The 22,528-nt window shown below is 37.7% G+C and overlaps 2 protein-coding genes across 3 annotated transcripts in view; one reads left to right on the top strand and one right to left on the bottom strand.

Annotated features, from left to right (window-relative positions):
• The first annotated feature begins 2,046 nt into the window (after positions 1-2,046).
• LOC306865997 (peptidyl-tRNA hydrolase 2, mitochondrial-like) lies at positions 2,047-4,990 on the top strand. Its single transcript, XM_079410929.1, has 2 exons — positions 2,047-2,139; positions 3,696-4,990. The coding sequence occupies exon 2, from the start codon at positions 3,704-3,706 to the stop codon at positions 4,226-4,228; it is 525 nt and encodes a 174-aa protein (XP_079267055.1). The 5' UTR covers positions 2,047-2,139; positions 3,696-3,703; the 3' UTR covers positions 4,229-4,990.
• LOC306865996 (clathrin heavy chain 1-like) overlaps positions 4,325-22,528 on the bottom strand; it is a 34,615-nt gene continuing 16,411 nt past the window's right edge. For both annotated transcript variants that reach the window (XM_079410928.1, XM_079410927.1), the window contains exons 7-31: positions 20,717-20,914; positions 20,341-20,541; positions 19,103-19,255; positions 18,884-19,006; positions 18,593-18,730; positions 18,345-18,509; positions 18,068-18,248; positions 16,964-17,127; positions 14,455-14,580; positions 14,227-14,369; positions 13,620-13,854; positions 13,397-13,519; positions 10,913-11,058; positions 10,572-10,755; positions 10,268-10,460; positions 10,013-10,170; positions 9,174-9,446; positions 8,925-9,092; positions 8,503-8,652; positions 7,850-7,981; positions 7,641-7,751; positions 7,368-7,538; positions 7,055-7,276; positions 6,141-6,216; positions 4,325-6,012 (exon numbers count right to left, since the gene is read on the bottom strand). In XM_079410928.1, the coding sequence (XP_079267054.1) occupies positions 5,876-6,012; positions 6,141-6,216; positions 7,055-7,276; positions 7,368-7,538; positions 7,641-7,751; positions 7,850-7,981; positions 8,503-8,652; positions 8,925-9,092; positions 9,174-9,446; positions 10,013-10,170; positions 10,268-10,460; positions 10,572-10,755; positions 10,913-11,058; positions 13,397-13,519; positions 13,620-13,854; positions 14,227-14,369; positions 14,455-14,580; positions 16,964-17,127; positions 18,068-18,248; positions 18,345-18,509; positions 18,593-18,730; positions 18,884-19,006; positions 19,103-19,255; positions 20,341-20,541; positions 20,717-20,914 (4,071 nt within the window). In that variant the 3' untranslated portion in view covers positions 4,325-5,875. The remainder of the gene's footprint in view (positions 6,013-6,140; positions 6,217-7,054; positions 7,277-7,367; positions 7,539-7,640; positions 7,752-7,849; positions 7,982-8,502; positions 8,653-8,924; positions 9,093-9,173; positions 9,447-10,012; positions 10,171-10,267; positions 10,461-10,571; positions 10,756-10,912; positions 11,059-13,396; positions 13,520-13,619; positions 13,855-14,226; positions 14,370-14,454; positions 14,581-16,963; positions 17,128-18,067; positions 18,249-18,344; positions 18,510-18,592; positions 18,731-18,883; positions 19,007-19,102; positions 19,256-20,340; positions 20,542-20,716; positions 20,915-22,528) is intronic.

Below are 22,528 nucleotides of genomic sequence, written 5' to 3'. Positions count from 1 at the left end.
AACCTTCACTGCTTGTGTCAAAGCAGCAGATGAACAGCAGCCTGGATAAAAAAAAACAACAAAAAAAAGAACCAGCAGGTAAGACGATCTTGAATGTCAGAATCAAGAACATTTTGTCAGTAGTTTACACAAGTCTTACACAATCCACAGTACACCTGCTCTCCCAGGGGTACACTAAGGGTGTAAAACCGTGAGAGGACAGGCCCGAAAAACACAGTGTCTGGTTTCAAAGCTTCTTTACACGGTCTTAAATTAGGCTGGGTCTCTGGGGTTCAAAAGAGTAAAGAATTAAAAGTGCCCAGATAAGAGTTTGGGCCCTAATTGTAGGAATAGATAGACTGCTGTTAATACATGCACCTGTCTATAAATGACTCGTGTAGCTGGGTACTAAGTCATGATACTCAAAATGCTGTCTAGGAAGGTAGTTTGCTAGATTTTGAGGCATCACACATAGGTTTGAAATGTTTTGCTATAATTAGGCAAAAACATTTTTGCAACCACCTTTTCACCAGCTAATGGACAATTTCTTTCCTAAATAATTCAGAATAAAGGTGAGAAAGAAAGGTGAAGACATTAAAATATACATTCATGAGGATAAACCCCACATTATAGAAACCTGACTGGATTTTTGCTGAATATTTCGGTTTCCCGTCTTCCTTTTATTGCTAAAACACTTGAACGAGCTGTGTTCAACCAAGTCTCTGCCTTTCTCACACAGAACAACCTCCTCGACAGCAACCAGTCTGGTTTCAGAAGTGGACATTCAACTGAGACTGCCTTGCTCTCAGTTGTTGAAGCTCTAAGACTTGCAAGAGTGGACCAAATCTTCAATACTTATCTTGCTGGATCTGTCCGCTGCTTTTGACACGGTTAACCTCCTGTCAACCCTATTGGTACTACATTAAGACTTGTCATGGCACTTGCTCTTTTGATTGCTTCCATTGTCCTCATTTGTAAGTCGCTTTGGATAAAAAGCATCTGCTAAATGTAGTGTAATGCCGTGGTTCTCAAAGTGTGGCACGTGAGCTTTCTCTAGTGGTACGCAGAGGAATCTCTGAATTAAATATAAATTAGGCCGCGTGTCCACCAAAGAGTTTTTTTTTTCAAGGCTAGCCATTTTTTTCAGTTGTTTTAAATGGGAGCGTCTTTTTCATGCTGAGCACTCGGGAGTTTTTTCTTGGCGCCGAGAGTTGAAGAATGTTTTGGATAAAACGCTCATCAAGGTCACTTTCCAGTCAGCCAACCAATCATAGTGGAGGAGGGGCGAAGTTAATATTGCTTGTCTCCTAGTATTTATTTATTTTACCAGATGGAATTGCCGGAGTACCATAATATAATGACAAATAATGCTTGGAGAAACATTTAATTCGCGATGCGTCTGCCTATTACTTAAGCGGATATTCCATATAATAGCATCCACAGCGTCTAAACTGAAGAAATAATAATAATAATAATAACGCTGCCCTTTTAAGCGCTCACAGCGTACTTTGGTGGACACGTGGCCTGATTGTAGTTACTTGCAGCTACACATACAGCCTGTGTTGTTATTATTATTTTTTAAAACTTTTTATTTATTTAAAAGTTAAATAAAAACTGTACTGTACTTAAATAAAGATTAAATGAAAATGCATTGTAGCTACTTAAAAGTCAAATAAAAACTGTAAGTTACTGTACTTAAATGTTAAATACAATACATTTTCATTTAATCTTTTTAAGTACATTTTTTAACATTGAAGTACAGTACAGCTTTTATTTCACTTTTAGGTACAATATATTTTAATTTAATAATTAAGATTTTTATTTACCTGTACGTAAGCACGGTTAATGTTCAAACTGTGTATTTACAATGTTTTAATTGGCTGACAATAATAAATATTTTTATTAGGAATAAAACTGACTCTCTTTTTTTTAACTGTGCTAGTGCTATACTGTATTTTAATGTTGGTCATGATGGTAGTACTTGGAAAGCCAAATATTTTCTGAGGTGGTACTTGGTGTAAAAAGTTTGAGAGCCGCTGAATATTTCTCGGGTTTGGCGGATGCTTTAAGCACGTGACGTCATCACTCAGCGTCGGTTTGAAAGCAGCGGCTCGTGGAGTTTGCAGGAAACTTCCGGTTGCTAAATCATATTTATTTCTGGTAAGTCCGGTTTCAAATGTATGCTCAGTAGTCTCACCAGCACCGGTTAGTATATTTAAAAGCTCGCTAGAGGGTCGTTTAAGCGAACACGTTTGACCTAGATTTAATCCAGCCGGCAAGGCGGACAGCATTGACGAATGTAGTGCAGAAAACGATCGTTTTATAGATTATTAGTAGCACAAATATGAATGCTTGTTTGATTCTGTAGCCATACAGCAGATCCCAGTGCTTCCTCTAAAATACTATAGTAACAGTTATTGTTACTAATATAGAAACATAATAAACATCAAATGTCCTCCTCGCGGTGTTTTCATAATCTTTTAGTCATTTAGTTTAATTACTTGCTCTTTTTTCTTTTTCAGTTGCACAACGAGGCTAATATGATCAATTATGATTTAGATTTAAAACTGGATTTATGTCAAACTGGCTTCGTATTAGCATATTTTTATATACATGAATGGTAAACCACAGCTTCCTGTGGTTATAATAATATTGTTACTAATATAAATAGTATATTAATATGTGATACAAATCTTTCTGCTATTTCGTTTCACTTTATATGCCATTTGTAGATAGCACCAGTTTTATTTAGTGATGGGAAGTTCGGATCATTTTACTGACTCGGATCTTTGAGTCTAGTTCAGCAAAATGAACGAATCTTTTTTCCGAGTCATTTCGTTCATTTTAGCAAAATATAATTAAAATGTTACGCGCTACTTCCCTAACACATCTACTATTTATGCAAACGTTGATCACACTACAAACAGTACAAAACTATAATGGTATTAGAAACAGAAAAAATAATAATTCATTGTTACCTGGGTCTTTAGTCTATAGCTCACCTCTTATCTGACAAGTCTTCGGGTTTGAGTCGTTCGTTCATCACGTGACAGCCTCATAAACTAATGCTGTGTCCCAATGTGCCTACTTATACTACCGAGAACTCTTCTGCATAATGATGCATTTAAAAGTTAACGACCAAATGGATGTTTATAAAAGTTCATATTGCTGTTGCAGATGAAATATAACACGGATAGCAATAAATATTTTTTACCCGGTTAAATTTTGATTAGTAACTCAAACCCCTTTTTTTTATAAACCTCGCAGTCGATCGCGCGCATCCGCCACGTTTGTAGTTTTTCTAACGCGTTTTATACGTGTTTGTAGTTCTGGACCGAATCCTTCGCCAAAGCGCAATGGATTGTGGGCAATTTTAGATATTAAGAGTGTGCACGGATCCACACTTCAAAAATGAACCTAAAATAGTAGACCATCCGGGGACTTTTGGCATACTCTTTTCAATATACTATGCATTTGGACACACTCATTGTAATCTCACATACTATTTAGAATGGATAGTATGAACTTTGGGAGGCAGGGCAAACCTATGCAGTCTGAGCCAGAAAGAGAATTGATTAGTTCAAGGAAGATGAGATGAACTAATCAATTCTCTTTCCGGCTCAGACTGCATAGGTTTAGTTTATGGGGGTGTCACGTTTTCTAAGGGTAGAAAACTGCACTGATGTTTATGTTATGGATCACTCTTGTTTCATCAGATACGAGGATGGATTCTCTGTATGGGCCCGTCGCTTTGGGTATACTGGCAGGTGTAGGCTGTGGGCTCTGCCTTGGATGGCACCTCAGTGGGCGTTTTGGCAGATCGTCCCGCAGCATGATGGCAGCTTTTGGAAACAGTGCAGGTGCTGGCAGCGAGTCCAGCGTGATGGGCGAGAGCGGAGAGTTCAAAATGATCCTGGTGGTCCGAACCGATCTGAAGATGGGTAAAGGTAAAGTGGCGGCCCAGTGCTCCCACGCCGCTGTGTCCGCATACAAGCAGGTCCAGCGCAGAAACCCAGAGCTCCTGAAACAGTGGGAGTACTGCGGTCAGCCCAAAGTGGTGGTCAAGGCTCCAGACGAGGACTGTCTGCTGGAGCTGCTGTCCCATGCCAAAGATGTCGGACTGCCGGTCAGTTTAATCCAAGATGCTGGAAGAACCCAAATTGCACCAGGGTCTCGGACGGTTCTTGGTGTGGGACCGGGACCAAATGATCTTATTGATAAAGTGACTGGACACCTAAAATTGTATTGAATAACACTCTTGAATTAAGATGGGACTAAACTTCTTATTTTTACACAACTAGAAAGAGTGAAGATGAATTAAAAAGGTTGAAAAGACACATTGATTTATAGGTTTAACCATTTATTTTTAAGTAAACGGTTCACCCATTCCATCATTGAACATGAGTACATTATCATTATAAGTCTTATGTACATAAAATTTTATTTTGGGGAATCTCATTTCTATCATATTTCAATGGCCCCCTCATACCCAATGGAATAAATGACTTTTGTTTAACTTTGATGCTAAAATCACCTCCTGATAATTTTTCAATCACACAGCAAAGCTTGTATAATCAGTTTTGTGAACATTTAAAACACTGGATTTATGTCAAACTGGCTTCTTAAGTATTAACATTTTTTATTTACATGAGTGATTAAGCCACAAATTCCCATCTTAAAGCTTCATTTATGAATGTCTGAAACTGTCCAGTGAGTATGAAGGGGGAGAAATTACAAAGTGTGTTGAGAAAAGAATACATGGCACATGAAGCTATATTTAGACCAGATTTTTCTTGACAAACAAGAAGCCTTTATTCATATGATAATCTGGGAGGGGGAGGGGGGAATCTCATTCTCTTTGTGCACAATCAAATCACTACAATATGTGTATGATTAATCTCAACTCAGTGAAAACTGAGTACAGGACAAAGTTTAATCTTCGTTCTTAAACCATTTTTAACTTCACTTTACAAATAAAGGGTAAATTGAGTTTAGGAATAACTGGCAGGATAAACTGTCTTTCTAGTCTCATTTCGGTGCCGTACAGTGACCTAAACATCACAACAACCAGCACACACATACACACTGCAGCACAGAGAGGTAAGGTTAGTAAAACACACAGGTGTGGAGAGCCACATATATATTTATATATATTTTAATCATTATCCCTCCTCAAATGGATGGTCCCACACAATGAGTACGGGTTACTGCACAACAAAAGTTTGGTTTTCATTTGAAAAACAAAAACTGGAGAACCTGCATAGGTCAGGGAAAAAGTTTGAAGTTGCCATAAGAATGCATGTTTATGCATTTAAAATACCCTTTTTTATATATTTCGAGAGCTACGCACCCCCATTGAATTACTGGTATTGAGTAGTGTTTCTTTGAACGTTTTTTTTCTCGATTTTATTTTCTTTCCTGGAATATACAATATTAAATGCTGACAGACTGAACAAGTCGTTCACACACACCAAAATGATACATTAGTTGTTTTTCTCTGACTACGGAGTGCAAATCTGAAATTCTGTCATTTTAATTAAGCTGACTTGCTTCTCCCACAAGTCTCATTGTAGACACCATTCCCCTTTTATTGACAGATAAAACTGACAGGAAATTAAATCTAGTAAGTATCTGGAATGTGAAAAAAAATTATTCTTGATGAAATCTGACAATATAGAAATAAAGTCCTTCATGATGTTATAAAGAAAACACGATAAACAAAAACAATCATTTTAAAAAAGTTAAAGTAAAAGAATAACATTTGCTCAAATGCCCCTTTTTGAGCACAAAGTGGTAGAGTCGGACTGGTGGAGGACTGAGGGAGAGAGATCCATAGGGCTGCTGGACCGAACCAAGCGGCAGCTGGAAGAGGGGCAAGCGGGAAACGGGGAGGTCCTTACATGCCGTAACCGAAACCCGGCTGGGCCTGAGGAGCCTGGGGGTAGCCAGGCGCTGCTGTGTACCCGTAGCCGTAAGCCTGCTGTGGGGGGACAGGCACACTGGGACCTGCTGTCAGCATGAGCTGAGGTGTGCCTGAGGAATGAGAGATGTTGAGAAAATTAATAAAAAATGTATTTAATAAAATGCATTATTTAAAAAACAAACAAACTAGATGCTAAATACTAGTCAGTTTCCATTGCCATGTGCTTTCGCTGTTTTACCATAAACAATGGGTTGAGTCTCTGTCGCCTGCTCCTCTTCTTTCCTCAAGGATTCGGAGGTCTCCAGCTTGTCCACCTAAATACAGGAGAAAAATACGTTTTCAGTCTGTATACTGTATATGATAATTCTGTTGAATTCATTCAAATGAATTCATAAAATAGTGTAAATACTAATAGAATTATACTAATGCTAATTAATAATGTTAATATAAAAATCTTAATCACTTTTCAAATTGACAACGAGATATTTAAAATGCTTTTAATTCCTGTTTAAAATATAACATCTATTCTTGGTTTTATATTCAGGTTAATATATTGATGTCTCCATTTTACATTATATCAATTATGATCAGGCCTATTTAAAAATACTTGTACTGTTACTATATGTAAATGATAATCACTTTTCAATCTGACATTTAAAACATGACTTTTTAAATTAGTATTCTGATAATTGATGTTTTCATTTTATACTAATATCTTATACCAAACTGAAGTATGTGACTGTTAAATCACATTTCAAAGCGAAAAATAAAAATAATTAGTTTGAAACGATTTGCACAATTTTTCTAATAATAACCAATATCTTAATTTATTAATTATTTAATAAAAATCTACTAATGTAATGTACTATGTTAATACATTTGAAAATGTAATATTTGCCATTATAAAATGTTAGTCAAATTCATTAACGTTCAAAATAATAAAATGAAGACATCAATTATCAATAAATCAATTTAATACTAATAATTATAATTGATTAATTATACAAATACAATTTACTGTATGTAAATGTTACTAAATCACTTTTCAGTTATGAAATAATTCACAATAATAAAAGTTAATTTTATTTTTAAGTGGCATTCCTAGTCCTCCATACATTTGTTGCCCATTTTAGAGAAGCAGCCCATCCTTACCTTGCTGAGGTATTCCCTCATCACCTGGATGAAGTAAGGCATGGCAAAGTCCATGATGTTGTGCCTCCACGCCGTCTCCAGCACCACATCAGGCCTGAGCAGGTCGTAGCAGCTGAAGAGGCAGGCGGCGAAACACTCCTTCTTATCTTCCTGAAGGAACCACTGCAGCAGCTCCTCGGCCAGTTCTATGTCCTTCGACTCAGATGCGTACTGCATGGCATCCTGGGTAGAAGAACACGCATGGCTGTCACAAATCAGATCAACTACATTTACACATAGCATGACTAGACAATTACCCCATCCTCCACCTCACCTTGTAGAGTTTGTCTTTCTTGCACAGCTCCACACTCTGCTTCCATCGGTTGTTGCCCTTGAAGAGGTAAGCAGCGATTCTCCTGAACTCGATCAGCTCGTGTTTCTCCAGACGCTGAGCCAGTGAGATGTTGTCAAAGTTATCGTATGCGTCTATAGATGTCCTGAGTGCCTGCGGACGGGACAGGTCAACAGATGATGAGGTGGCGGACAACAACTACTGTAAACTACTATAATTGTTTTTCTGAAAAATACTTTACACTGTTGTTTGTACCTGATAGTCTTCCTCTGAGATGAAGAGGTTGTTAAGTGCTTCATTGACAGACTTGTTGTTGTGATTTTGTACTGACCGCAGATAAGGCTTGACGAGAGGAAGCTGCTTAACCTGAAGACACCAAAATGTCATTTTATCAGATTTTAAACAAGCATAAAGTTCAAAGGCTCACCACACAGGCAAGGAAGCCTTGTGCTTGCTTTCTGTACCTTGCTGAAGAAGTTGACGGCACGTGAGTGATCCAGTCTCGGGGAAAGAACTATGAGCAGGTCGTTCAGTAGCAAGGGCCTGAACTCCAGATAAAACTGGATTGCTTTGTAGTACAGTTCCACGTTGGCCACCTAAACAAAACAAGAAATACGATCACTGCAATTTAATTCATTTCCTGGAGTTGTAATAGTATTGTTTATATACTATTATATTATTTAATAACATTTTTAATTATTTTTATATGATAATTCATTTTAAATGTAAAATTTTATTTATTTTACTTTGTTTCTTTTTCCATTTAACAATTATTCCCTTTTTTAATGTATATTAATAATTAATGTCTTAATTTATTTTTTTAAATGGTGTATTTTGTATATTTATACTAATAATTAATCGTAATTATACTCATCAATATTATATATCAACTGATGTCTAATAATTGTTTTTGTAATACTAATAATGAATAATTATACTATACAATTGACTATGTAAATGTTAAAAAATCACTTTCAAATGGACAAATAATTAGGATGTTTAGAAATCGTTTAGATCATGGCTTTATTTTATTTTGGCTTTATTTCTGTTAGCAACTACTAATTGTTAGTTTGCTGGAAGTGTATTTATCTACACAGGAAAAGCAGTTGAACTTTACCTTGGTGATGATGTCCTTGAACTGTCCCTCTTTCCAGGCATCTGTGGGATGGCTCATCATGGTGATGATGGCGTTGTCGAATTCTTCATACTTGTCGTAGAGGAAAACAAGCTCTGCCCACAGGTGAGCCTGCTCTGCGGCCCTCAGGACCTGAAAAAGAAAGAAAAAGAAAAGTCAAGAAGTGAAGGAGACAGACTTTGTAACATCTGTGCATTGCAGATGATGATACTATGATCATCCCTTTGGAGAATATCAGATTACATGTTGAATTAAATTATAGCTGGAGGGGGATGATGGCAGAAGAATTCAATGAACTCCTGCTGTTTAACAGAACTGACCGAAGGACACTTATTAAAAAAAAAAAAAAAAAGTGTTACAAACCAACATCTGAAATAACAATCATCTTTAGTAGTGCTGTGTACCTTTGGGATGTTGACTCTGGACCAGAAGAGCTCCAGGTGTTCCCTCATCTTCTGTGGTTTGAATTTAGAGTAGAGGATGGCCAGCTCTGTGAACATGCCCATGTGAGCGCGCTCCAACCCCAGCGCCGCCTCCAGCATGGTGATCAGCTCCTCGAAGTAGCCACGGTCCTATAGAGAGCATTTTAAAACCATATAATTCAAGTCCATTTTTGTTTAGTTGCAGAATGCTCTTGGAGGATAACAACTTGCCTGGTAATAGTTGATGAGCTCTTCTAGTTCATCGGCATGAACCACGATGTGAAGGCCACATATCTGAGCCAATCTGAACTCCGTCCCATCCACACAAGCAAAGCACACCTCCTTCCAAGTGCGAGTGCTGTTAGCTTTGCGGGCACCGTCCACGGCGGCTTGATACTCACCCAAGTGGACCAGGGTAGAAGCCAAGCGGCCGAAGTTGGAGACGTTATTGTATAGAAGTTTGGCCGCCTCGTACATCTTCTCATCATAGCAGCGATCTCCAACCTGTGAGCAATAATAAATAAACAGTGTTACATAATATATTTTTTATACTTGTATAATAAAGTACTCTTAATAACCAGTGTTGTTACTGATGACTAAAACTGTATGAAATTGTTTTTGATAAAATAAAAAATAAATGTTTTAAAATAAAGCTGAAATAAAATAAAATACAAATATTAAGATATAAATATAAAAACAATTTATTCTGCCCTGGCTGATGTACTAAAATGACAAACTGAAATGAAATTAAATATATAAATAAAAACACATACATATACACATATACACACATACATATATATATATATATATATAGCTAATTTATAAAAAAAAAAAAATGTTAAATTGTTAAAATAAATCATTTTGCTGAAATAAAACGTAATAAAAAAATAAATACAAAAACATAATAAAAATACCAAATGTAAGTGAATTGAAAACTGAAAAATAGAAAAATAAAAGCTAATTCAAAATACTAATAAATACTCCAACAGTATTTTAATAATACTATAATAACACTGTTATAAGACATTTAAGAACTAAGGAATTCATAAAACACAATTGTGTATTACCTGCTGGATGTGTGCATTATTTGGTCCATTTATAAACTCCTCCAGTTCAGCGAGACGGTTGGTTTTGGCCAGTGCGAAGATCAGCTCTGTCTCCACGTATGACTCTCTGGCCTTCTTTCTGGCCATCTGCAGAAACTTCACCAGGTCCTCCCAGTTACCTGAACCAGGAAATACAGTTGTGAATACAGAATCAGAGGAAAAATGTCCTTAAATACAATCATTTATTATCTAGAACTAGAACTGATGAGGACATACCACTCTGGGAAGCGACCTGAACCACCTCCATGTAGGCAGAGGGGTCATCAGCCTTGATGTAGGAGTCAATGGACTCTTTGACGAGATCCTTTTGCAGCTGAGCCTTAGCCAGCTGGCTCCACACTGCAGGTTCATTACAGCGCTCCGCAAACTCATACGCTCGGTCCAGATTACCAATGTGCTCAATCAGAACCTGGGGAGGACAGGAAACGTCAGCTCTTTCCTTGTCTGCTATTCAATAAATCACTTCAGAAAACCTACACTTGAAAAAGGAGGCTACTGAAAGTATGGCTCAAACACATACCTGCACTGCAGAGGTGTTGACATCAAACTTCCTGAAGATAGCAAAGGCCTCCTCGAACAGTTCGCTGCTGATGGCGATGTTGGCGATGTCTGGGGCGTCATAGTTGTCCAGGCGGTTGATGTATTCCATGACGCGGGTGCGGTCTGCTTTGATGGCTGTTAGGATGAGCAGGTTCTGCAGGTTTCTAGGAATGAAACGAAGATTGGACTTGAATTAAATTGCATTAAACGGTTGAACAAGACTGTTTGGGCAAAGAATTTCATGTCCGTAAAAGTCAGAAAACACACAAAAATGGCCTGTTCCAAAAGTTCATATGTTGGAATATTTTTGGGTTTATGCACCTGTGTTCACTAAACACAGAGTTGTCCAAGACGATCTTTTCCAGCAGCTCAATGAGTTCATTGGGCAGGTCAGCAGTCATGAAGGCCTTCACTGTGACGGACACCTCCTCTGGGTCCTGAGTCTCTGACAGGGCTGTCTGCACCACCTAAAGACAAATAACAACTTGATATTCAAAAGGGAATCAGAGGGTGCTTTCACACCTGGCCTGTTGTTTCAGAACCTGGAGCGTTTGGGCATATGTGAACACGGCAATCGCGCTTGGATCTGCGTCAAAACAATCGGTCCGAGATCGCCTGAACAAGGTGGTCTCAGCTCGATTGAAAATAACTCTGGAGCGGTTCAGTTGTAGTGAGAAAGCAATTCGATCCAACGGACCAACGAACCAGGCTATATCACAATGCATGATGGGTAATTACGTAAATTTCATGAAAAGCATTAGCTTTGTTGTTTTACTAATACCTCAAAATGAACCTGTGAATGTCTGTGGGTGAGCATGTCTTCACCATTCAAAATCGAAGCGCAGTTTTTCATTTTATAATGCCGTCTTACATTTACATTTATTCATTTAGCTGACGCTTTTATCCAAAGCGACTTACAATTGCTATATATGTCAGAGGTCGCACGCCTCTGGAGCAACTAGGGGTAAAGTGTCTTGCTCAGGGACACATTGGTGTCTCACAGTGGATTCGAACCCGGGTCTCTCACACCAAAGGCATGCGTCTTATCCACTGCGCCATCACCACCGTCTTATTGCTCTTCTTTGTAGTAGGTGCATTTTAAAAATGTTTTCCCGATGAATCCTGGACTCCTGCTCAAAATGATAAATTAATATAACGACAGCTACATAAAAACCCAACAATAAGCCCTCGAAGCTGCAATATATATATATATATATATATATATATATATATATATATATATATATATATATATATATTGCCAGCAGGTGGCGCATTTGGAACAGCACAAAACGGTTTCCCCGGTAACGACAGTACAAAGCAGCACCGCGCTTATTATCAGACATTATACGCAGGCAAGATGAAATGAAAATACCATCAAAAGTTTTCTGAGGGCAGGCGGTTTAATTTATTCAATGAAATCATACCCTTATGGAAGTTTAATCACCACATTAAGCCATATCATGATTCTTGTCTTTCCGTCTTCAAGTTTAAGACCTCTTGAAACTATATTAAAGTCTTTTCTTGTGACGTTTAAGACATGTCTTTTTATGTCCTTAAATTTGAAGTGACAATGACGATTAATGTCGATTACGTTTTTGTATGGGGGAAACAACGTCAAATTCATGACATTCATTATAATGGTTATTTTAGTAGCATGAAAAACAAAATGGCTATTCAATTTGGGATTAAAACATACAGAAAACGAGCAACAAACGTTCCCAATCACTGAAACGGATGATTACCGTCTAAACCACAAAATTAATTTCTTGTTTACATCATATCTGTGCTGTTGTTTATGATGACAGTATTCGAGTCCTGAACTGAACTGAACAACTGTAGCGTTTTGCAGATTTTTCCTCACTGGTGATTTATCTGCCCTCAACCCCTTGAGTGCGAGTGTGATTTGTTATAATGTTCAACGCTGGGGAAAAAAGCATGCATAAAGAATCTGTGATGCATTGTGAGCAGATCTAAACATATGCCGCAATAAACACTTTATTCAGTCTTAAAAGATTTTGTTTAACTTGACCTTTTATACGGCTGGAAAGCGCACTCTTTCATGAAAAAAACATTTAGCAGGAGGCTACTCAAGTATTTAGTTCTCGTTTTAACCAGAATTTGTATTTGTCATTTTCAAACCACTGATAAGCGGCAACCTCCTGGCATGTTTTTATCTCCAACTCTGTTCCATCAGAGGGCGTGCGCCAATACAGACCGGCAGATCACACTATAATTACACACGCGGACGTGGAGAGGAGCCGTTTTAAGATCATTTCATGTAAAAAATGATGAACTATTCAGTAAGAAAGCTAATTATGAAGCCAATGCAAATGCATTTTCAAGCACTTTATCCAAAATCCAAGCATTTTTCAAACCTTGAAAACACTACATAAAAGTTCAAGCACCCATACGAACCTTGTTATAAATGTTTTAACTGTCTCTTTTGATCAATTAAAGCATCAATGTTGTATAAAATTACTAATTTCTTAAAAAAAAAATAATAATAATTTCTAACTCCGTTACAAAGCCTATTGAGCCTATCTAGGAAGAATATTAAGGGCTCACAGGAACGCTTTCCAAAGACTGTTCTAAACAGAAGGTAGAAAAATGATGCAGTCTAAGATAATTTAGATTATGATTCTCGGATGGCAATTGTAAATTCAATGCATTCAAGTGTCGATAACACTCATCTATTTTCAATCAATATTAATGTGAAATTGATAAAACTTAAACATGCACTTTCAATTCCTTTATGATCTCCATGTTTGTATTTTGTGAGAAACGAATGAAACATGTGTGTACCTGGTCAATAAGGGGCCTCCTGAAGGGGTTGGTCTCCAACAGCACGCTGCCCCAGAGCTCTGAGTCTCTGCGTCGCACCAGGTAACGAGACAAACTCTTGAACAGAGAGTTCTCATTGCACACCTGCAAAGAAAAATAAAAGATCAAAATTTCATGCTTTATATTGTTGTTGATTGCTCTAAACTTGGTATAAAAAAGCTTATTAATGGAGAAGCATACTAACGTTGATGAGTTCCTGGTCGCACTGTCCTCTCTCATAGGCCACACAGGCCAGGTGAGGGTCTCTTTTCTCACAGTATTTCCCCACCACCCGGCTGTCGTAGTACGGGTTTTCCCGCAGGAAGCGTTCTGGGTGGTTGTTGCTGTCGATGTAGATCTTGGCCAAGGCATTGTGGGTAGCTGGCTCCTCACAGCCCTCATGGATACGAGACTCCAGCCATGGCAACAACAGCTTCAGTCTGCAGAAGACAGACATTTAAAGAAAGACATTAATATCTAAAGCTCTTTATGTTTAGTTAACTTCTATGTTTTTCCAAAATCATTAATTTTTCCCCCTTGCAAAAATGACTTTCTAGCATATTGCAACTGCTAGCGCTGTCGTTAAACAATCAGAAGAGCTACTGCTGTTTGTGTTCTTTGTTTAATTGTGCAATCAAAGTTTCATCTGGAAACTCTCATGATGTACACAAACAAATGATTAAACATCACCTAAAATAAACAGAAGCATCCTGTAGTAGTTTTGAATCCAAGATAGCATAACATCATCGTCTCAAGTGCTTTGTTTTGATAACTCCTGGTTTGATATTGACGTTTGGATGCAAAGTTTATACCTGTTTCTCTTCTCCACTTCTGCCACCAGCTCATCGGTGGAAAACTGGCCTCGCACAACCAGGATCAAGTTTTTGATGACGTCCTCGGAGCAGTCAACATCCAGGAGCCCTCCAATTACCACAGGCAGACGGCTTGGGTTCACCTATATATACACAAAAATGATCATTTACTGTTTGTTCACTGCTTGACTACAGAGGCTATGTGAACGGTAAGTAAAGCTTACTCACCTTTTGCACATAGATTTCAATGTATTTCTGGAGGTTGTTTCGATACAGGTAGAGTACAAGATCATGGACGAAGTCGAAGCGATCGCACACAATAATGAGAGGCAGCTGGTCGGTGAGTTTAGCTTCCTGTCAGTCAAACCATGGGGAAATGAGAAGATAAAGTCAGATGTTAGACACAGAAGTCATTTTTTCAATAACAGAGTCAAATTTGCAAAAGACTCCAGATGATTTTTAAAGTTTAAGAGTAAAATGAATTCTAATTCAAAACATTTCATTAATTACTCAATATAAGACTTAACGTCACATAACTTAAAGGATGACAAAGCTGTTTGAAGTTTATGAAACAGATTTGACTTTGTTAAAAATGAATACTACTAAAATCACTGAAAATTATCATTTCTACAAAAACCTAAGTAGTTTAGTTTAAAAAGTAAATATTAAAGCAATAAAAAACGAGTTGAATAAAACCTGCCATGTAAATAATAATTTAAAAAAGAACAATTTAAAGCAATAAAAACTAGTTCTACAAAAACCTAACTCATAATTTAAAAAAAATATTAAAGCAATACAAACTAATTCTATAAAAACCTACAAAGTAATTAATATTTTAAAAAGTAAATATCAAGGCCATAAAAAAAACCCAATTCATAATTCATAATCATGTCAAACTTTGAGGTGGCAGTAGTACTCCCCCTGCTGGCTAAAACATTTCAAACTTCTTTTGCCACACAGTATAGTTTGCAACACATATAGGATTAATGAACTGGGATTGCACAATTCACTACACAGAAATGCCACAAATCAATCCACAAACTTCAACACATTAAGCGTGCCTACAGATATTTACAGAGGCTGAACATTTGCAGTGAAGCCTTAAACAAGACTATATTAAACTTGAACAAGTATCAAAATCATTCCACAAAACTTGGCTTTCCAGATCCACCCTTTGAAGCTGGCAGAGTCCAACAGTGAAGTCAACTTTATAAGGTCTGACTCTGGTGGAATAGATTCTGAAAAAGACCCGAGGCTTCCATTTCTGCAGAACATGGTCACCACAAATCAACCACAGCCAAACACACATCAACACTACCACAAAACCACAAACTCAATCTCAGCCCGGTCACTCGCTACAATTTCAAGTTCAGGCCAAGAGAGGGTTGTTCCCAGCAGTCAATGCTTTTCCAAACCTCCCTGTATGTGCTTCGCACACACCAATCCCAGTATTAATCCTTCAACTGACCACTAGGAGAAAAGAAGAGATGACAAAAGAAAAGAGAAGGGAATAAAGTAAAGAGAGTCTTGTAGTACTTAGGGTTAATTTACCTGATACAAGTCCTGAGCATCCCATAAGTACAGGGTAAAGCACAGGAGATAACAACAGCCGCCATCAGGATAAAAGAGTGAGATCAACTAGAAAACTACTGGCACATGGCTGCCTGATCTAAACGGGGAACATTTGTTAATAAAGAGAGAATACAACCCGTTTGGGATTTTTCCCTAAACTTCCAAGATATTAAATGTTCTGTTTTGTTGTGCATGTACTGAATCCAATATAAATCAAGCTCTTTTAATAGCATTTGTAACAATGTAGACTACCACATAAAATAAGTTCAACATCCTTAAATTATTATTTTTTTATTATTATTCTATTATTTTCACAGTAAAACATGTCCAATGGATGTAAACCAGGTCAGGGTTCTGGAGGGTTTAGAAGCAGAAATCTCAAGCTGGTATTTTTGTTGAATTGTTCAGTAAAAACGGGTTATTATTTGGAGCTTTGATTTAGGAATACCCTTTAAAGTAGATGAATTTCTGGTTATGCATTTCTGACATTTCTGAATGTCTGTGGCCATTACGTCATCAAACGAAGTTGGAATATTGAGTTAATTTAACACACAAGGCTAGCAAGTGATTTTAAGTGAAATGATTACAATTAAGCAATTGTGTGTTTTAGCATGAGACTATTTTGATGGAATCGCTTACTAACCTTGTTTGTATAATAATGAATAAATAAATGATAATTTTTTTTTATAAAAAGATAAAAATGCAAAAGCTAATAAAAAAAGCTTACTCTCGTGGCTTGTTTCCAATAAATGCATATTCAATATTTATCTTAATAGTATTTGGTTACCATAATTTGTGTTGAATTTTAAACGGTTTAAATAATTCTCTACATATTTCTTCTTTTACAGTGTTAACTGACATTGGCAATTGCCGCATATGGTGTTAATAGAGCTAATAGAACTTGTATTAAACCCAGAATATTCCTTTATCATAAAATGAAAAGGATAAATCAGACATTTCTGTTAAAAAAAAAAATCAGTTACAATTTTGTCCGCTTGCATGTTAATGATAAAAGACAGATCAGAAGAAGAGAACAAAACAGGAAATGTAATGAGGAAAAAAGATGGAAAGAGTTTTAACATGAGAAACTAGAGAATATAATGTGCTTTTTGCGGTCAGCTATGGATCATTTCGAGGGGTTTCACTGACAGAGTCTTGGCAGTACCTTGAGAAAGTTCTTGACATGTTCAGGGTCATAGCAGTTGCTTTCCCGACAGATCCGCTCCACCTCTTTGATTTGGCCCGTCTTGCATGCAGCCTGGATGTATTTGAAATGCACCTCTGGGTCCTGGCTGAAGTTCACAATTGAACCAAGGAAGTAGAACAGACCTGCATCCAGCACAGAACAACAAATGATGCTTGACTGTTATTGGACAGACGTCTGATTGTGGTTACGGTTTGATCTACATGTTTCATATATGCAGATTTTGTATGATACTTTAATGGGATTTTTGTCCTTTTAAAATATTTTATGTTCCACAGAGGAAAGTCAAATGGGTTTGGGACGACATGAGGGTGAGTAAATGATGACAGGGTGCACAGACCGATTAGGCCGCTACATTTGCGTTTCTATCAAAATTTTGCTTCTTGTCAAAAGCACTCTTGCTTTTGCTGTCATATGAAAAGCTTGAAGGATTGTGGGTGGCCGCAGGCCCTGTGCCACTGCCTGCTCTGATTGCCAAACCTTTTGTCCTACTTAGCACAGCACGGAAGGCTACATGCAGCTCCACACACAGAACAGAGGCATTATACGGCCAAGATACCAGTCAAATTGTGTCTGCACTATGAAAGGCAACCAGCGAAGTGACCACGAAAACTTGTATGTGTATTTAAACTTGTATGTTTACGTACAAGTTTAAATACACTCAAGAATGACTTTCTAGCAGTGTATGCCAACAGAATTCTTAGGCCTGCCAGATATATCAGAAGAAACTACATGGCCAATGTATACTCTAAGTGGGATTCATATGCAGGAAAAATGTTGTTTATCCAACCCTTTTTTTCAGTCTTTTTGTTTTTGAATGTACTTTATGAACTTTACAGTGGTTTGTGATTATTGGATAAGGTTATTGGTTTTAGCTAACAAATTTGTTGATCTGTTCGTTAAATCATTAAAACAGACTTTTCTTGTCTAAAAAAATAAATAAATAAATAAATTAAAACAAATAAAAAATAAAATAGACTTTTAATATTCCTTGATATTCCCATGTCAGTGTTTGAACTTTCCAGTGACACCAGGTTAATAAATCATGAGGAATCTAGTTCTTACCCTCAAAACTCTTGAAAGACTCGAAAAGCTCAGTGAGGGACTGGGTAGTCAGCTGTTCGTGATACTTGGAGGCCACCTGGACACAGATCTGAAGGTTCTGCCTGATGTTAGCAGACAGCATGGCTCTTAGACACTCCAGAGAGTCCTCCACTGACAGAGCGCCAAAAAAGTTCACCAGCCACTGCAGACATTAACAGAGTGCAAAACGAAGAGAGACAGAATGAAAAAGGTGGTCACACTTCAATTCAGTATGATAAAAAAAGAACTTGTTGGGTACCTCCGGGTTGAGCAGGTGTGTGTGTACGACGGCTCGTTTGATGTCGTACAGGTCAGTATAGTGCTCTAAAGCTCTCTGCAGAAGTCCTGCCTTCTCACACAGCTGGGCAATGTGGGGACGATCGTAGTTAGTGAACATCTGATTTCCTAGGATGGCATCTGCTACCTGTAAGAGACCGTTTTGCTTGAAAATTGTCTAACACCATGACAGTAAGTGTATCCAGATGCTTTTCAGTGTGCAGTTTGTACCTGTGGCGCATGCATCAGGTTCATTTCCAGCAGACGGGTCTGCAGTGGACCTTCTGATGGGCGGTTGTTTTTCAGAGCATCCAAAAGGAAGGACGTGCACTGCTGGACCAGGTTATACTCCATAAACACATCAACGATCTGCGAGAAAAACATTTTTCAGTGAACATCTTTCTGAGCTCCTTAAATGAGTCTTAAACTGCCTCTGGGTCACATGGTTTCTCTCTAAATCATTTGAAATCTTTCTTCTCAACCTCCCACTTCTTTCTTCTCCTCTCCTCCTCTGTTCCTGACCTGTGTGATGTCAGCCAGCGGTTCTTCATCCTGAACGAGCATCTGAGCAAACTGCAGACCCTGATCCGGACTGATACGCATCACGTTCCTCAGCAGGAAGATCCAGTCTGGAGTGTAGCCCACCTATAAACACCAAATGAGCATATTTTGATTGGAGTCCATATGTCTATTTTAATTAATTCAATACTTTTTAACCTTGAAATTGATCAGTCATCATACCTTTTTGGCATACAGGACAATCTTGGGGAACTGGCCGGTTTCGGCGAAACACTGAATAACTTTATTGGGTACGTTAGCCCTCAGGTAGACACTAAGAGCAAGAGTGGGGTCCACAGACTTCACCAAGTCGCCCAACTCCTCTGAGCATTCAAGCTGAAGAGAAACAAAAGAAATTTACAATTAAGGTTAAATACAATTTAAGAATGTGGTGTTAATTTGAAGTCATCTGATTCTTAAGAACCGGTTCTTTTGACAAAATGATTCACAAAAAAGCGTGCCACAAATCCAGTCTTCAATATCACATAATCCTTTAGAAATCATTCTAATATCCTGATTTGGTGTTCAAATAACAATAAATAGAATATCATCATCAATGGTAAAAAGCAGTTGTGTTGGAGCACTGGAAACATTTTTTATTTCAGGATTATCTGATGAATATATTGTTAAAAAGCATTTCAAATATAAAATCAATTTTAACATTATGAAAGTATTTTTTACTGTAATTGCTGGTCAATTTAATGCATCCTTGCTGAATAAAAATATAAAAATTAAAAAAAGGATAAAAAAAAAAAAAAGGATAAAAAAAAACAAAAAAAAAAAAAAACACTGAGGGTCCAATTGTAAGGTTGAAATGAATACAAGGAAAACTTTATTTAGTATAGGGCTCTTTGTGTGTATTTTTCCATTCAGAATATTTCAGGACTGAGCATAGCATCATGGTCCTCAACTCTCTAAATAAATCATGCTTGTGGAACAACAAATCACGTCAATTCAATCAATAAACCAAGTCGAGAGATGTAACTTGTTGAGGCTATGAGACAGAACATTTAATTTCAGTTATATTAAGTGTGGATTGTAAAAAAACAGACTGGAATGAAACCCAAGATTTTCCTCTGTGCTTCAGAAGGAATAAACCCAAACACCCCTTCGCCCCACATAACAAACACATGACATCACATCTAAAGCAAACATCTTAGATAACAGACGCACACAATCACACAAACACGGTCGTTCTCAATCCAACACAGTCTGTTTTCACACAGACCCCTTCTGTCACAAAAATATGGAGGCATTCTTTCGGTTTGTGAAAAAAAAAACAAAAAACAAAAAAACAGGCGAAAGCCCACCCTGTTTCCCTGAGCCTGTCGCACAAACACACACACACACGCGTACAGAGGAAGAGGCTCTTGTGGGTGTTTGTGGAGATAACCATCTTCCCTGCAACCTCCTCGACATACCTTGTCCTCCTTCAGCCATTTCTCCAGAAGCTGTTTGCGGCCCTGCTGAAGGACGGGTCTGCACAGCTCCAGAGACTCAAACTTGTTGAGCTGGCCCTGGTCCAGCAGGATCCCAAAATACTGCAGGAGTGGGGATGTCTGGCCGGGCTGAGCCGGGACGCCCTGGAACCGACGGATGGTGTCAGGAGTGCGCAGGATACCCTGAGATAAACAAGAGGAGAAGTATTATATAATAATAATAATAAAATGTTTATTATAAGAAAATATAATTATTATTAAAAAGTGGTTTGTTTAAATTAATTATAATAAATTATTCTATTTAATTTATAATGTTATGTTATTATTAAACATTACAAGAATATTCAGCCCTACTCACCTTTGGAGCATTAGCGGCCACTTTAGCTGCCTCCGAGTAGTTTCCTGCGGCAAAGAGGTTATTAAACTTGCGGGCAAACAGCTCCTCGGCTCCTGCCAGATTATTTCGGACTGCCATCCGTAAAGCCAGGTCAGGATTCTGCAGCACATTGGTGATGTACTGGATGATGTTCTCCTCCTCAACACACACTGACAACACCTACGAGAAACGCACACAAAATGAAGTGATAAAGTTTAAGATTTGTTTGCAATTAGTAATTTACCTTCAGGCCATCGAAAAGGAAGGTCAAACAAGATGAGACATTTAATCTTTCAGAGTACTTTTCTATTACATACAGAGAGCCAGATCAAAAAAGAGAGGAGAATCAACAACTCTAACACACGTACAGTGAGCTTTTTGAATTAAACATACTGAAAAATGTCCTCACTCTCCGATGTAAACAAACAGCGTAAGCTCACGTGTGTTCTTGGTCATTTCTCTCAGTATTTTGCCTTGAACAAGTAGGGCTGCGCATAAAATTCCACGTCATCCTCTTTCACATTGAAATCATTATCAATCAGATTATGTTTGAGTATATGCCCACGCTTACATTATGCGACAGGAAGTTTGTGCTACAGACAGTCTAGCGCGTGCCGAGAACTGTTTGCCCAGGCAGTGGATTAAAGGTAGTAATGATGTAAATAATTTCCTTGTACAGACAGATCGTTTTGCTTCATAAGACTTCAATGTATTGTCAGGAGCCATGGCTATTAATTTGGTCTTGTCTGTATATGTTTTTTTTTTACTCAAAAACGGGCAGCCAGAGACATGCAGTATATCAATTACCAAAGACAACGGTTTCACCTAAAAATCTTCTTTATTGTTCCACTGAAGAAAAACAAAAGTCACCTACATCTCACATAGCCTGAGGGGCAGTAAATTACCAGTAAATTTACATTTTTGGGGTGAACTAACTCTTTAAATTGCAATAGCAATATTATTGTTGCTATTATTTGTATTATTATTACTATTTGTGTTGTTAATACTTTATTTGCTAATATAGATACTAATATTACTTCTAATAATAATAGTAAAATGTTCTCATTGATTGTCTTCTCAAAACTTCTCTGCAGAGCTTTAATGTAATTTAGCTTCTTCACAGGAAGGAGGTACAAAAAGGAAATTCCCTTGGTAGTTTTCTTGGTCACTTTTACCTGCATAAAAGCAGCTGGAACATCCATCACACACAGCACAAATGATCGGTTATATAATATCAATGACTGCTAATGAGAAAACATAACACCTCGTATCAGCTGACATCCTCACACTGAAGCTAAGGTGCATACTAATGCTTGTCTCTAGTATGTAACATGATCAGATGCAGGAGTGCAGTGAGACGTAAAAGGTGTCCCCTTTCAACCAAGATGTCACTGCTTTGACCAAACATCTTGTATCTTTATTTGCAATAAAATGGTACTAATGAGACCTCTAGGAATTACGGACCAGCCAAGAGGTTGTTTGAGAGATGCTTAAAGTTTGACATTATTACTGTAGATGTTTGGCCAAGAGACACAAGCTGAAGCCGCCAAAGCCCATCAAAGCACAATGTTCTGCAATATTTCTCTGGAGGTACAGTACATGTTGAAGCCTGGAAGGACGATTTCCTCAGCTACTAGGTTGAAACACTGACATCCACAAACCAATAAAACAGATTTATGATGCTTAACGCACGCTTAACTTGTGTGAACACAGATTACACTGGACAAGTGAGGCCAGTTTATTATAAACAACCAAGATTAAAATGTTTCCCCCCAGTCTGGAACTATTTTAACT

Source organism: Barbus barbus, assembly GCF_936440315.1.
Source record: "Barbus barbus genome assembly, chromosome: 47".
NCBI lineage: Eukaryota > Metazoa > Chordata > Actinopteri > Cypriniformes > Cyprinidae > Barbus > Barbus barbus.
Note: the sequence above shows the minus strand (reverse complement) of the source record. Positions and strands in the feature narration are given on the sequence as shown.